The sequence below is a fragment of the Bufo bufo genome, chromosome 6 (genome assembly GCF_905171765.1).
Source record: "Bufo bufo chromosome 6, aBufBuf1.1, whole genome shotgun sequence".
NCBI classification, from domain to species: Eukaryota; Metazoa; Chordata; class Amphibia; order Anura; family Bufonidae; genus Bufo; species Bufo bufo.
Window position 1 is genome coordinate 304,666,396 of NC_053394.1, and position 17,441 is coordinate 304,683,836.

At 45.2% G+C, this 17,441-nt stretch overlaps 1 protein-coding gene across 1 annotated transcript in view; it reads left to right on the top strand.

Moving 5' to 3' along the window:
* Positions 1 to 17,441, top strand: part of C6H17orf98 (chromosome 6 C17orf98 homolog) — a 38,004-nt gene that overhangs the window by 8,817 nt on the left and 11,746 nt on the right. The window contains exons 2-3 of the mRNA XM_040438468.1: positions 5,810 to 6,066; positions 9,189 to 9,288. Of these exons, the coding sequence (XP_040294402.1) occupies positions 5,810 to 6,066; positions 9,189 to 9,288 (357 nt within the window). The remainder of the gene's footprint in view (positions 1 to 5,809; positions 6,067 to 9,188; positions 9,289 to 17,441) is intronic.

A 17,441-nucleotide genomic window follows, 5' to 3' on the forward strand; every position in this document is an offset into this window, starting at 1 on the left:
TTGTCCTGGCCCCCAGTGTGCCCCCCCAAAATTTGAAAGCTAGAGACGCCACTGCATGGAGTGAGCATGTATGGCTGCCAATGGAACTGGTTCTCTTGTATTTATTGATGATGTGACTGCTGACAAAAGCAGCAGGATGAATTCTGTGTTTCGGGCAATATTATCTGCTCATATTTAGCCAAATGCTTCAGAACTCATTGGATGGCGCTTCACAGTGCAGATGGACAATGACTCAAAGCATACTGCAAAAGCAACCAAAGAGTTTTTTAAGGGAAACAAGTGGAATGTTATGCAATGGCCAAATCAATCACCTGGCCTGAATTCGATTGAGCATGCATTTAACTTGCTGAAGACAAAACTGAAGGGAAAATGCCCCAAGAACAAGCAGGAACTGAAGACAGTTGCAGTAGAGGCCTGGCAGAGCATCACCAGAGATGAAACCCAGCATCTGGTGATATCTATGCATTCCAGACTTCAGGCTGTAATTGACTGCAAAGGATTTGCAACCAAGTATTAAAAAGTAAAAGTTTGATTTATGATTATTATTATGTCCCATTACTTTTGGTCCCTTAACAAGTGGGAGGCACATATGCAAACTGTTGTAATTCCTACACCGTTCATCTGTTTGGATGTAAATACCCTCAAATTAAAGCTGACAGTATGCAGTAAAAGCACATCTTGTTTGTTTCATTTCAAATCCATTGTGGTGGCGTATAGAGCCAAAAATGTTATAATTGTGTCGATGTCCCAATATTTATGGACGTGACTGTATGTTGCAGTGGTACCGAGTGGCGTAGTCTAGAATGACTAAAAAGTGTTGATGCCCTCTGGCGGATTTTGGTACTGGGCCTATGAAGGCCATAGCCATTCGGTCAAACGGTACTTCGATAATCGGGAGAGGTACTAGCGGACTACAGAAATGTGGCCGGGGGCTAGTTATCTGGCAGGTCGGGCCAGACTTACAAAACTCTTCCACTTCTTTGAATATGCTGAGCCAGTAAAACTGCTGTAGAATAGGATCCTGAGTTTTCTGCAGCCCCAGGTGACCCCCGAGAACGTGTTGGTGGGCTAGATCTAACACAAGCTTGCGATAATCCTTGGGAACCACCACCTGTTCAGTAGGCTCACCCCGTAGTTGGTTTACCAGATACAACATATCCTGATGAACGACAAAACGGGGAAACATTGACTCTGCCCCAGGTTGTTGTGGTTCACCATCTATTATTAACACATTTTCCCAGGCGCGGTATAGGGTTGGGTCCCGACGTTGGGCAGTACCAAAATTATCCCCGTAGACATTGAGGTCTGCCAATTCAGGACCTGGCAGCAAGTCCTCCACATCTCCCACTATCACACTTAGTGGGGTTGTCTCCCCCTCTTCCACCAAAGTGGCGGTCACCCCTACCGCTGGCCCTTCGGTCTCAGGTTCCCAGGGTTCTGGTCTCCCCCCTGAGCCGGGCCACTCTGCTAGGGTTACCCCTGTGTAATTGGTATCAGTCACTCTCATAGCAGGCCACAGTGCCAGGAAGTCTCTCCCTATTATAAGTTCGTAGTGTAAATTTGGTGCAACTGCCACTTCGTGAGTCCATCTGCCAGCCCCTGTGGTTAGAGACACCAGGGAGGTGGGATAGTCCTTTAAGTCTACATGGATGCACATGACCCCGACTTTCCGGCCAGTATACTCCGCTGACCATACCAGGGGAGCCCTTACTATGGACACCAGACTCCCTGAGTCCAGCAGAGCCTCCGGTGGAGTGTCTACTACCTCCACCTGGCAAAGGTGGTTTAGAGTTATTGGGGTACCTGCTGCACACAGCTTCCTGGCATATAGGGACTGACAGTAGCCATAGTTAGTATCCATGGGTTCCACCTGATGGGGACAGTCAGCTCTTACATGGCCAGGCTCCTGACACCACCAGCAGACTACAGAGCCAGGTGTCACGACCGCTATCCCAGCAGCAGTCGTGTCGCACCAGACGGAGGGGAAGGGGGACCCTTATCTACGGATGGGGAATAGAATGGCCACCCCTGACTAACCCTGAGCTGGCACCTGTCTGCCCTGATACCCTAGACGGGGTGTGAACCCGTGCGGCGAGCAGGATGCCTAAACCCTCAGTCACCCTAACAAGACTAGACTGGGGAAAGGCCGATGGGAGCACTAGTCACCATCACTCACGTCTAGGAGAACAACAGGGGAAGACAGCAACAAACAATCAACAGCAGAGATAGACTTATCCAGTCACGAGCAGAGAAGGCGATCCCAAACACGACAGTCCACGCCGGACAAGAGCTCCACAGCAACACCATCAAACGATCTCCTTCCAAGGTCAGAGTAGCACTGGAAGTAAGGACTATATCTGGCAATGACTGCAAGTGAAACTGAAACTAATATAGTATCTGGGAGTGGCAGACAGGACTCACCTGAGAAGGATGCCTACAAACTCCCAGTCAGGACAAAAAGGTTCACAAGGCAAAACCCGGATGACATACCCTGAACCACGGAGCAAACTCACAAGCTATCGCGAGTAGCAAGTCGCTGCGACCTTCTCCTCCCAGACCGGTCTGGATCAGTCACAGTCGTGACACCAGGTCCGTAGAGGGTACACCCCGCCAGGTCTGGGAGATTTACGGGGTTTGACTGCCCCCTTTCCAAAAGAACCCCCTCTAACAGTCTTAGTAGCCTCATAGCGCTCCACCAGGTGCACCATTTCTAGGGCGTTGCCAGGAGACACCTGGCCGATCCAGTGCTGGAGAGGGGGTGGCAGAGCCCTCCAGAACAGATCAGCCAATAGTCTATCCAGAATAGCCGTGGGTCTCAGCACATCAGGCTGTAGCCACTTTTGCAATAGGTGGAGTAAGTTATAATACTGGGTCCTTGCAGGCTCAGCCGGCTTAAACTCCCACTGATGTACCTGCTGGGCCCGGACCAACACATTCACCCCCAGTCTTGCCGAAATCTCACCCTTTACCTATTGGTAGTCGGCCGGTTGATCGTCCGGCAAGTCGAAATACACCCGCTGGTTATTGGATGCCAGGAATGGAGCGACGACATCAGCCCACTGGTCACGGGGTAGCTTTTCCCTGATGGCCACTTTCTCGTACATTGCTAGGTAGGTTTCGATGTCGTCTGCGGGGGTCATCTTTGGAATCGTGGCACGGACTGCTTTCCGGGCATCGTGGACGCTCGGGGTTGCCCCTGCTGTCTGCAAAGCCATCACGTGTTGTAGAAGAACTGGTTAGTCTCCTGCTGCTGCTTATTAGCCTTGCGTTGCTGCAGGTTTGTCTCTCTCTGCTGCAGATTAGCCTCCATGAGGGCCTTCACAACAGCCTCCATTTTGTCGTGGGGCACTGGTTGTAATACAGCTGGTTTAATGTATGACACAGAACCGTGCCTGAAAAATGCAGAAACCAAAAATATCGGCGTTCACGCCAGCCTCACTGCTCTTGCCCGCATCCTCCACCAATTGTGGAGTTTCGCTCTGGTAGATATGTAACACCCCAGAGTTGTGTTACTACACGCCTCTACCCCGCTACTATCTTCTAAGAGCCTGTATATTGTCATCTGATGTAATTTATATTATGTCTTCACAAATGTGCATCTAAAATCATGTTGAACACAATTGTTCCTGTAATTTTCCAGGTTCACCAGCAAGTGGCAGTAATGCATTGGCCAGGTACTAGTCCCAGTAGATTATTCCAGCTTAGCTCCCCCTCTGTGAGTTAAGTGGGCTGTTCCCACATCCTGCAGCATGGGTGGAGAAGGAAGTTAGAGTAAGGGTGTAGCCCACCCCCTGCTTGGGGTAGGGTGTGTGTGTAAGGAGTTCCCCTGCATAGGGAAGACAGCAAGGATCTTGTCTCGGCTGAGACTTGATCATATTCCCAGTCTGAGCACCTTCAGCCTCATCAGGATGAAAAGAAGCAGAAAACTAACTACCACCTCCAGAGTTCCAGGAAGAAAGCATCCTCTGAGAATCCATCTGAGATACCTAGAGACCTAGGAGAAGCCATCCCTCCTCAGCTAGTCTGTCCCCATACAGCAGAAGTTACAGAAAAGTGCAGAAGATTAATTACTGTCACAATTACAGAGCTACCAAGCAGACGACTTTAGGGGGCCTGTTTCTCCAGCGTGCGGCTCTCAGCCCTCCAGCACGGCACAAAGCCTCAGATCCCAAAAACAGAGACCTCTCTGCTGAGCCCAGCTGCCTATTTAAGGACAGCCAGGTGCTGCCAAAACCCGGCCGGCACTTAAACTCCGGTATTTGACCTCACCTGGCTGGAAACCAGCCCAGTCGCACATGGAGGAAAATGCCTGCCTCGCCAGACACAATCCCTCACTGTGTCACACCTTCTGTAAACACTATAGGCTGGACCTCTCCTCTGTTTCTGACCTTTCTTTTGGTCGCAAGGTTCAGCAAGCTATTATCCCACCCTAATTTTCTATCTCTGGGATCTCTCCTGGTGCTGTCATAGGGCGAAGGGAAAATTATTATTACTCTTACTGGTAATTTGATTTTCCAGAGTCCATGACAGCACTCTTATATTTCCCTCTCTTTATTATGATGTTGGTGATGGGTCTTGGTTATGGTGCACAGGGTGTGAAAACAAATAAAGTGTTCGATTAATTAAACTCCTATGGATTCAGATGGATCAGAAGTATGGATGTCGGGGGTGCTCTCTTTCGTCTCTGAAAAAAGGAATGGAGAGGCCCCTCAAATATCTGTGGGTTTCCTGTCCTGGGCGGAGGACCCTCTCTTCTGGTGCTGTCATGGACTCTGGAAAATTAAATTACCGGTAGGAGTAATAATCATTTTATGGCAGAATTGAGAAATTGTGGTGCAATTTTTTACACCAAATGATGCCTCTCAGACCACGCTCATTTCTTGCCAAGCCACATCCCTTTTAAGATAAGGAATGCGTCCTCGGCAAGCTAAAGGCCTTATGAAGAGGTGTGCACCTCGTCATAAACTAGGCACACCCTCCTGTTGTGTGCACCTATTGTGAAAAACAACTTGACTCTCAGAGTCGAGTAGTTTTTTGACTACTTTTACCCCTAAAACTGGGTCAAAAAATCTAACTGCTTTTCTGCCTATGAGCTGGAATCTGATCTTTGTGCCCCATGGGACCTCTGCGCTCTTGTGCACACAGATAGGTGCCCTTCCATCCTATGTGAAAAGATCCATTGTTCTGAGAGACACCATAATTTCCTGGAAGGCAGTTTGTAAAACAAATTAAAATACCCTTCAGGATCTCTAAACACTTACCTCTGTGAAATCATCCAGATTTCTCTCCAGGACGAGATAGTAAACTTTTTGGAGAATGGAAGAAAAGTTTGCAAACAGTGAAGAGGTGAGATCATCTTAGAATATGGATTAATGTCGAATCAGTTTATTCAGTACCAACAGATTCAGTCTTGTTTCATGACTTGACATATTGACACCAACCAAGAAGTTGCTCAATATAAGATGGACCAATTAGTCAGTTGATGTCCCCTTTTACCCATTATCTGATTGGCACCTGAGGGAGAATTTGCAGGGAGCCTTGAAACTAACCTGATGACCTCACACAGTTGCAGTTATAGGTTACTGTGCACTAATACACTGTGAGAAAACATACATATGGGTTCCTATAGATAAAAAGAGCATTTGCCCATAGCAACCAATCAGTTTGCTGCTTCCATATTTTATCATATGTCAGAAAACTATGAGCTTTGATCTGATTGGCTAATAGTATGAGGTCCTCCTATGCGGAGCCACCGCCTCCTCCATTGTTTCTACATCAAGTCATTGTGACATCACACTCTTCTCTTTAGCTGCTACAGAGAACATGGTTCACCCACCAGCAAGACTAATAAATTGGAGCCAGTTCCCCACCCGCAAGAAGCAATGGAGGGAAGAACAGGAAAGGGGGTTTATATTGGACGGCAATGCTGTGAGCAGCCTGACACGTAGTAACAGACTGCCCCATCTGTGGGGGGCTATCCCTCCATACAACCCACAGCGGGACCCTCATACCCAGTCATATTTTAGGAACCCCTCAGTCCAGGCATTGCTTAAGAAGACTGGACAGGTAAGCGCGGCATTATCTAATAATAGATAACATATGGCAGCCTTCTGTGCTGTGTCTTGTATAGCAAAGGGTGTGGTTTAGAAGAAAGGGCTGTGGCTTCATGGGAAAGGTTGTATCATGAACCAAAAAGAAAAACCACACCAACATTTTGGAACATTTTTGGGAGTAAACTAAGCCATACAATAGGTGATGAGACATTCTATAGGTAAACCACATTTATCATCCAGCATCAACCACTATGATACTGTAAATCTGGGGCAGTTTAAGATTGTGTCTAAGGGCCAGTTTACACGGTTTTTGGGCGCATTTCCATCTCAAAATCATCTCTAAAATAACACCTCTAAACAGCCTCCCATTCATTTCAATGGGAAACAGCATTAGTTTTTTTTTTCCACATGGGAAAAAAGAAGCTGTATGCATTGCTCTATCTTGGGGTAGAATCCTCGCTGAATCGCACATTGAAATGAATGGAAAGGGTCAAAAAAACACTCCATACATGTACGCACCATGAGTTGAAAATGCAGTTTTATATTGAGGTAAACACCCATTGGTTTAAAAAAAAGCAACAAAAACTGCATAAAAAAATGTATTGTAATGTACATTTTGTAGGCGGATTTTCAAAATCCGTTGTGTGAACATAGTCTACAAAAAGTCCTAAATTTTTATGAATTTGTTACACAAAATACCCTTGTTTTTGTTGTTGTTGTATTTATTGCAAAGGCTCTGTTTGTACTCCATCAGGGGACCAGTGTATACTTGTGACTTTTTTATGACTTTTTGTCAAATTTGGTTAAAAATGTAGCCCCATTCACTAAGCATCTGGCTAAGGGCTTGTTCACATGAACGTGGTGTGTTTTGCGGTCCGCAAAGTGCGGATACGCAAAACACGGATGCTGCCCGTGTGCCTTCCGCAATTTGCGGAACGTAACGGACAGCCCATTATTTAAATGCTTATTCTTGTCTGCAAAACGGACAAGAATAGGACATAATCTATCACTTTTGTGGGGCCACGGAATGGAGCTGCGGATGCGGACAGCACACAGAGTTGACCCCTCGTGATACTCTGTTCGTATCTATAAAGAGTCACAGTGCTCTATGAGCTGCTTCCCCTTTGGCACTCCTGCTGTAGGAGGGGTGGCAATTCCCCTCCCTTGGTAGGAAGCAGGACTAGCCCACTTCTGCCCAACAGGGGTTAGAATGAGATGGTGAGTTTCATTCTATCTAAAAATCTGTTTTTGACAGATACACTGCCACCTGCTGGTGAACCAGCCACAGTACATGAACATAACAGTTTCAAAGAAATTTAATCAATGTACAGCGTAAGAGGACCTGAAATAAATGCTCAGATGACATTAGAGGTTAGCGATTAGAGACAGTAGCAGGGTGTAGGAATGGTAGTACGACTCTGGGGTACTACACTAGGACAGTGTTAGATTAGTTTTTTTTCCTCTTGATGTTTCCCTTTTTTCCCCTTGATGTACCCCATGAGTCTGCGACATGTACTCCCTAAGGTATAGATACTGTAGGTTGAACACCACTGGCCCATAACACGTGAGTGAGACGAGATGCAGTACCTGATTCCTTAGTCTGTAATGGTGAACCACTGTGCATGTGTAAACAAAAAGAGGACAAGGTGCTCCCACAGCCATTATAGCTTTATCTCTAATTTAAAAGGACATCAAAGAGGAAATGTTTTTTTGGTGTATTATCCAGAGTGGAGAGGCACTTAAAAGAACAGCATTTGCTAGTACTTTCACACTAGCATTTTTGTTTTCCGGTATTGAGTTCAGTCACAGGAGCTCAATACCGGAAAAAAAAAAGATCAGTTTTATCATAATGCATTCTGAATGGAGAGCATTCCGTTCAGGATGCATCAGTTCAGTCCCTCTTATGTTTTTTGGACGGAGAAAATACCGCAGCTTGCTGTTTTTTCTTCGGCCAAAAATATTGATCACTTGCCGGAATTCCGGATCCAGGATTAATTTACATTGAAGTGTATTAGTGCCGGATCCGGCATTCCCGGTCTGCGCATGCGCAGACTTTTAAAAATGCAATCCTGGATCAGTTTTTCCGGATGACATCGGAGAGACGGATCCGGTATTTCAATGCATTTGTCAGATGGATTCACATCCGGATCCGGCAGCCAGTTCCGGCGGAATCCTCTGCAGCAAATGTGAAAGTACCCTTACATGGTTCATTCATATCTGCTTCTAGTATTATGCCTTGAAAAAAATCCGCGAGCATGGTTTTGTACACTATGCATGGTGATGCTTTTGTAATGGATTCACCTGGAGGTGCTCCTGTGACAGGTTCCGCCCCTTCACGGCGGCGCTGCCGGCATTGTTCCATTGTCATGGCAGCAAGCCCCACTGACATAGGAGAAGCTTGGCCTATCAGGGAACAGAAGCATTGGGCCAATAAGACATGGTTCTGGCATCACATGCTCTATGCCAGAGGGAGATTTAAACAGGCAGCAAGTGCCTATGATTGGTCTTCGCTGCCTCACTACCGTGTATTGTACCTGTGTTTGGATCTGTTTCTGACTTTTGAATTGTCCCTGACTTTGCTCCTGACTGCCGTTTATTCCCTGACATGATCTCCTGGCACTGACCTTGTTTGGTATTTGACTTTGTGTTCGTATCCTGTGTTGGTTCTGATGTATTTCTCTAGTTTAGACTCTGGTCTGATTTTGACTTTGTTCTTGAATTCTTATCTGGTCCTGGTTTTGCCTGTCTGGTTCTGACTTCTTTCTGTCTAACTACTCTTATACTTATAGGTTTAGGCCCCTGCACTTAGCTAAGAAGGGACTGTGGTCCAGTTGTGGGTTGTCGCTTAGGAGGGATCGTGCAAGTAGGTAGGGACAGTGGTGCAGGTGGACTTCAGGGATTCACTGTCCCCTTCCTTTACAGCTTTATTAACAGTTATTATCAATGGAATCCAGTGACCACCAGCCTCCAGTAGGCCCCAATAGCTGTAGGCTGTAGGCTGGTAGCTGTACCTTTCCAACAGCTGGAGAGCCACAGATTGATAAAGTAATGCAGAGCACTCCGTCTACACTGTGAGTTTGAAAGCCACAATTGGTAATATATAATTTTTCCTCATCTTCTTTTCTTATATAACAGGGTCATGGCGGGACCTCAGCAAATGGTTGGATTGCGGATTTTGACAACATCTGGGGAACAGAGCCAAGATACTTGTACCAGAGAAACTGGAGTGGAGCAGGTGAGAAATACATAATGATCTTTACAGAGTTAGGAACCTGAAACGTGTGATTGATCAGGAGTGTGTGTGTGTGGTGGGGGGGGACCTGAAGCTTAATTTTAACATCAGGGGCCCCTAAGCCTTTGGCTATACCCCTGGCATGTACACTTCATAATTGATCTGGTACCTCTATCCGCAGTCAAATAATCAATAAACGCCAGTGAGTCAGTTCCATTGGCAGCCTACTATGCCCACAGGGCCGGACTGGGGATAAAAACCAGCCCTGGAAAAACTTGCATACCAGCCCCACAGCATTGCGTCATTATTTACTTGTTTATAAAAGGCGAAAGCATTCATTTTAAAACACGTTAACACGAATATGAATTTTGCCCCACTATAGCTCTTTTGTAGAACCCCCATTGTTTATATTATCACAGTAGACCAGCTTTTCCCAACCAGGATGCGATAACAATATGTGATGCAATATTTTAAGGGAATTGTGCTAGAGGTCTATTTGCACTGTTATGGGGGATCTGTGGATAACACTGTTATGGAGGGGATCTGTGGATGACACTGTTATGGAGGGGATCTGTGGATGACACTGTTATGGAGGGGATCTGTGGATGACACTGTTATGGAGGGGATCTGTGGATGACACTGTTATGGAGGGGATCTGTGGATGACACTGTTATGGAGGGGATCTGTGGATGACACTGTTATGGAGGGGATCTGTGAATGACACTGTTATGGAGGGGATCTGTGGATGACACTGTTATGGAGGGGATCTGTGGATGACACTGTTATGGAGGGGATCTGTGGATGACACTGTTATGGAGGGGATCTGTGGATGACACTGTTATGGAGGGGATCTGTGAATGACACTGTTATGGAGGGGATCTGTGGATGACACTGTTATGGAGGGGATCTGTGGATGACACTGTTATGGAGGGGATCTGTGGATGACACTGTTATGGAGGGGATCTGTGGATGGCACTGTTATGGAGGGGATCTGTGGATGGCACTGTTATGGAGGAGATCTGTGGATGGCACTGTTATGGAGGGGATCTGTGGATGGCACTGTTATGGGGGATCTGTGGATGACTCTGTTATGGGGGATCTGTGAATGGCACTGTTATGAAGGATCTGTTGATGACACTGTTATGGGGATCTGTGGTAGGCACTGTTATGGGGAACCTATGGATGATGCACTGTTATGGGGGATGTGTGCTATGACACATAGGGCCATGAGGGGGACCAGCATAAGATGCTATATGTGTGAATGACACATATAGCATATTATGCTGGTCCCCCTAATGGCCCTATGTGTCACAGCATTACTTTATTAATGTCCCCTCATGTGTCCTAGACCGCGCACATAACTGTCTTTGTATGTAAAGTCTTTTTTTACTGCTGAAACAATCGCTCTCCTATTGAAACTACTATTGATAAAATCACCAGCCTCTGTACTCAGCCTCCTACCTGACACACAGCCCTGAACAGCCGGATGACAGCTCTGCACAAGCAGCAGCTACTAGGCTAAAGGACCTTCCGTGATGTCATGATCATGTGATCAGTCACATGTGTGGGAGGAGTCAGGCTCTGGGCAATGTCCGTGCTGGTGTAACGTTATATTTCCCTACCTCGTGAGATTTCCCTACCCTTGTCACTTCCAGTCGCACCGGACATGACGTGAGGAGGTGTGCCGCGCAGGCGCACAACGACGGGATAGAGAAATTTCACAGCAAAATGCGCTGCGCCGGGAGCCTCGCCAGCGGTTAGGGTAGGGAAAAATTACGGGCCAGTGCGCAGGCGCGGTGATTGGATAAATGTTCTTAACTGGACACCGGCCGACACTGCGCATGCGCCGGGAGCCTCACCAGCGGTTAGGGAAGGGAAAAATACGTATGCGCACTCTGCTGTGAAATTTCCCTACCCCTTTCCCACCTCCTCACGTCATGTCCGGTGCGATCGGAAGTGACGAGGGTAGGGAAATATAACGTTACACCGGAGCTTGCTGTTGTGGGTGGGGGAATGGGCTCCTCTCTCTGTCAGTCACTCACTCTCTGTAATATATACTGCACCAGTCAAGGAGCCTCCTCGCTGTCGGCACGGCCGGCCGTGCGACAGTCAAGGCTACCGGCCTAACGGGAATTTTCCCGGTATCCCGGTAGGCCAGTCCGGCCCTGCGTGCCCACATGTAATAATGCCAGGTGTTCCTAAGACTGCAGAGCTAGATTTCACCTATAGCACTCGCCTTTCTTAAAGGGGTTATCTGAGTTATATAAATGTATGCTAAGAGCTATTATATTACTATATTAAACACTTTTCTAAATCACTTACTTTATTGATTTTGCGCTGTTTCGCCACTACCGATTTGGGTCATGCGACCCCCGATGTCGTCAACCCTGCTCAGGTGCTGACGTCTCGTTTACAAGCTTCTGTCTGCTTGAGGGAGTGGCCCGGCTCTGTAAACGAGACGTCAGAGCCTTTGGTGCCCGCCCCTCTCTCGCTCTCCTTACACAGCCTCGGCCATTGTAAGCGATAGCGCATGCGCGATCCTTACCAAAGCCATGGTGATAGATTGATTCGGCAGCAGGTTAGGTGTCTGGCTCCTTCCCTCACTTCCATGGGCCAGTTTACCCGTTCCCCTCCCGCATCTGGGGACCGTTGATAAGCCCTGGCCCCCTCAACAAGTCCACATTACACTCCTAATACCACCCCCAGGACACAAAAAGTTAATAATTGCCCATCATTTAGATATAGCTATATCTAAGCTACAGTCAGGTCCATAAATATTGGGACATCGACACAATTCTAACATTTTTGGCTCTATACACCACCACAATGGATTTGAAATGAAACGGACAAGATGTGCTTTAACTGCAGACTGTCAGCTTTACTTTGAGGGTATTTACATCCAAATCAGGTGAACGGTGTAGGAATTACAACAGTTTGCATATGTGCCTCCCACTTGTTAAGGAACCAAAAGTAATGGGATAATTGGCTTCTCAGCTGTTCCATGGCCAGGTGTGTGTTATTCCATCATTATCCCAATTACAATGAGCAGATAAAAGTTCCAGAGTTCATTTCAAGTGTGTTATTTGCATTTGGAATCTGTTGCTGTCAACTCTCAAGATGAGATCCAAAGAGCTGTCACTATCAGTGAAGCAAGCCATCATTAGGCTGAAAAAACAAAACAAACCCATCAGAGAGATAGCAAAAACATTAGGCGTGGCCAAAACAACTGCTTGGAACATTCTTAAAAAGAAGGAACGCACCAGTGAGCTCAGCAACACCAAAAGACCCGGAATACCATGGAAAACAACTGTGGTGGATGACCGAAGAATTCTTTCCCTGGTGAAGAAAACACCCTTCACAACAGTTGGCCAGATCAAGAACACTCTCCAGGAGGTAGGTGTATGTGTTTCAAAGTCAACAATCAAGATAAGATTTCACCAGAATACAGAGGGTTCACCACAAGATGTAAACCATTGGTGAGCCTCAAAAACAGGAAGGCCAGATTAGAGTTTGCCAAACGACATCTAAAAAAGCATTCACAGTTCTGGAACAACATCCTATGGACAGATGAGACCAAGATCAACTTGTACCAGAGTGATGGGAAGAGAAGAGTATGGAGAAGAAAAGGAACTGCTCATGATCCTAAGCATACCACCTCATCAGTGAAGCATGGTGGTGGTAGTGTCATGGCGTGGGCATGTATGGCTGCCAATGGAACTGGTTCTCTTGTATTTATTGATGATGTGACTGCTGACAAAAGCAGCAGGATGAATTCTGCTCATATTTAGCCAAATGCTTCAGAACTCATTGGACGGCGCTTCACAGTGCAGATGGACAATGACCCAAAGCATACTGCAAAAGCAACCAAAGAGTTTTTTAAGGGAAAGAAGTGGAATGTTATGCAATGGCCAAGTCAATTACCTGACCTGAATCCGATTGAGCATGCATTTCACTTGCTGGAGACAAAACTGAAGGGAAAATGCCCCAAGAACAAGCAGGAACTGAAGACAGTTGCAGTAGAGGCCTGGCAGAGCATCACCAGGGATGAAACCCAGCGTCTAGTGATGTCTATGCATTCCAGACTTCAGGCTGTTTTTGACCGCAAAGGATTTGCAACTAAGTATTAAAAAGTTAAAGTTTGATTTATGATCTTTATTCTGTCCCATTACTTTTGGTCCCTTAACAAGTGGGAGGCACATATGCAAACTGTTGTAATTCCTACACCGTTCACCTGATTTGGATGTAAATACACTCAAATTAAAGCTGACAGTTGCAGTTAAAGCACATCTTGTCCGTTTCATTTCAAATCCATTGTGGTGGTGTATAGAGCCAAAAATGTTAGAATTGTGTCGATGTCCCAATATTTATGGACCTGACTGTATATCTGCATCTAAGCTATATCTGTATCTAAGTTATATATATAACTAAGCTATATCTATATAATATAGATATAGCTTAGATACAGATATAACTTAGATACATACAAACCGGATTCCAAAAAAGTTGGGACACTATACAAATCGTGAATAAAAACTGAATGCAATGATGTGGAGGTGCCAACTTCTAATATTTTATTCAGAATAGAACATAAATCACGGAACAAAAGTTTAAACTGAGAAAATTTACCATTTTAAGGGAAAAATATGTTGAATCAGAATTTCATGGTGTCCACAAATCCCCAAAAAGTTGGGACAAGGCCATTTTCACCACTGTGTGGCATCTCCCCTTCTTCTTACAACACTCAACAGACGTCTGGGGACCGAGGAGACCAGTTTCTCAAGTTTAGAAATAGGAATGCTCTCCCATTCTTGTCTAATACAGGCCTCTAACTGTTCAATTGTCTTGGGCCTTCTTTGTTGCACTTTCCTCTTTATGATGCGCCAAATGTTCTCTATAGGTGAAAGATCTGGACTGCAGACTGGCCATTTCAGTACCCGGATCCTTCTCCTACGCAGCCATGATGTTGTGATTGATGCAGAATGTGGTCTGGCATTATCTTGTTGAAAAATGCAGGGTCTTCCCTGAAAGAGATGACGTCTGGATGGGAGCATATGTTGTTCTAGAACCTGAATATATTTTTCTGCATTGATGGTGCCTTTCCAGACATGCAAGCTGCCCATGCCACACGCACTCATGCAACCCCATACCATCAGAGATGCAGGCTTCTGAACTGAGCGTTGATAACAACTTGGGTTGTCCTTGTCCTCTTTGGTCCGGATGACATGGCGTCCCAGATTTCCAAAAAGAACTTCGAATCGTGACTCGTCTGACCACAGAACAGTCTTCCATTTTGCCACACTCCATTTTAAATGATCCCTGGCCCAGTGAAAACGCCTGAGCTTGTGGATCTTGCTTAGAAATGGCTTCTTCTTTGCACTGTAGAGTTTCAGCTGGCAACGGCGGATGGCACGGTGGATTGTGTTGACAATGGTTTCTGGAAGTATTCCTGAGCCCATTCTGTGATTTCCTTTACAGTAGCATTCCTGTTTGTGGTGCAGTGTCGTTTAAGGGCCCGGAGATCACGGGCATCCAGTATGGTTTTACGGCCTTGACCCTTACGCACAGAGATTGTTCCAGATTCTCTGAATCTTCGGATGATGTTATGCACAGTTGATGATGATAGATGCAAAGTCTTTGCAATTTTTCGCTGGGTAACACCTTTCTGATATTGCTCCACTATCTTTCTGCACAACATTGTGGGAATTGGTGATCCTCTACCCATCTTGGCTTCTGAGAGACACTGCAACTCTGAGAAGCTCTTTTTATACCCAATCATGTTGCCAATTGACCTAATTAGTGTTAATTGGTCTTCCAGCTCTTCGTTATGCTCAAATTTACTTTTTCCAGCCTCTTATTGCTACTTGTCCCAACTTTTTGGGGATTTGTTGACACCGTGAAAATTGGAATCAACGTATTTTTCCTTTAAAATGATACATTTACTCGGATTAAACGTTTGATCTGTCATCTACGTTCTATTACAAATAAAATATTGACATTTGCCATCTCCACATCATTGCATTCAGTTTTTATTCACAATTTGTTTAAAGTCCCAACTTTTTTGGAATCCGGTTTGTATATTGCTTAGTTACAGATGTAGCTTAGATACAGATGTAGCTTAGATACAGATGTAGCTTAGATACAGATATAGCATAGATACAGATATAGATTAGATAAAGAAATAGCTTAGATGCAGATATAGCTTAGATAGAGAAATAGCTTAGATAAAGATAAAGCTTAGATACATATATTGCTTAGATACAGATATTGCTTAGATAAAGATAAAGCTTAGATACAGATATTGGTTAGAAACAGATATAGCTTAGATACATATATAGATTAGATACAGATAATTATTTAGGGGTGCTAGGCGTTCCGTTACATTTAGTATTTTTTTTTTTTTATAAAAATGTGACAGGAAGATCTGTCTGTGTGAGCTAGGAGATGATCATGTGACTGTTTTTTTTAATGCAAAGTTAGGATGTGCAGAGCAGGGTGAGGGGAAGGTCAGATTGTTCACACCCACAAATATTCATGAGGGAGAGCTCAGTCATTGTTGTTATACGCCCCCTCAGCATGTACTTCAGCATGTAAACACAGCAATAACAGAACCATGAAAAGGTGTAAGTATGGGTTTCTCTCTTAACCTCTTCAGGACACAGGGCGTACAGGTACGCCCTTATGTACTGGTACTTAAGGACACAGGGCGTACCTGTACGCCCTGTGTATTTCTGATCACCGCCGCGCGGTGGGCGGTGATCGGAAGCCGGTGCCTGCTCAAATCATTGAGCAGGCACCTCGGCTAAATGCGCGGGGGGGGGGGGGGTCCTGCGACCTTCCCCCCATGTCGGCGATCGCCACAAACCGCAGGTCAATTCAGACCTGCGGTTTGGAGCTTTTACCTATTGCGGTGGCGGTGGGCTGCGGTGCCATCGGGTCCCCATGCGGCTGTAGGGGGGACCCGATGGCATGGAAGGCAGCGCGATGCCTAAGGAAGGCATCGCGCTGCCGTCCGGTGACGAGCCTGTGAGGTCCAGCCCCCTGGATCTCACAGGCCGGAAGCTGTATGAGTAATACACACAGTATTACTCATACAGCCAATGCATTCCAATACAGAAGTATTGGAATGCATTGTAAAGGATTAGACCCCCAAAAGTTCAAATCCCAAAAGGGGACAAAAAATAAAGTGAAAAAAAGTTGAAAAAATTAAGTTTTCCCCCAAAATAATTAAAAGTTTCAAGTAAAAATAGACAAAAACTTCATTTTCCCCAAATAAGTAAAAAAAAATTGGTAAAAAATAGGGGGGAAGGGGAAAGTATACATATTAGGTATCGCCGCTTCCGTATCGACCGGCTCTATAAACATATCACATGACCTAACCCCTCAGATGAACACCATAAAAAATAAAAACTGTGCTAAATAAACAATTTTTTTGTCACCTTACATCACAAAAAGTACAACAGCAAACGATCAAAAAGGCGTTTGCCCACCAAAATAGTACCAATCTAACCGTCACCTCATCCCGCAAAAAATGAGCCCCTAGCTGAGACAATCGCCCAAAAAATAAAAAAAACTATGGCTCAGAATATGGAGACACTAAAACATATTTTTTTTTGTTTTAAAAAAGCTGTTATTGTGTAAAACTTACATAAATTTTAAAAAAAGTATACATATTAGGTATAACCGCGTCCGTATCGACCGGCTCTCCAAAATAGTGCCAATCAAACTGTCATCTCATCCCGCAAAAAATGAGACCCTACATAAGATAATCGCCCAAAAAATGAAAAAACTATGGCTCTCAGAATATGGAGACACTAAAACATGATTTTTTTTTTGTTTCAAAAATGATATTATTGTGTAAAACTTACATAAATAAATAAAAAAGTATACATATTAGGTATAACCGCGTCCGTATCGAACGGCTCTATAAAAATATCACATGATCTAACCCCTCAGATGAACACCGATGATTTTTAATAAAAACTGTGCTAAATAAACCATTTTTTGTCACCTTACATCACAAAAAGTGTAATAGCAAGCGATCAAAAAGTCACACGCACCCCAAAATAGTGCCAATAAAACTGTCATCTCATCCCGCAAAAAATGAGACCCTACATAAGATAATCGCCCAAAAAATGAAAAAACTATGGCTCTCAGAA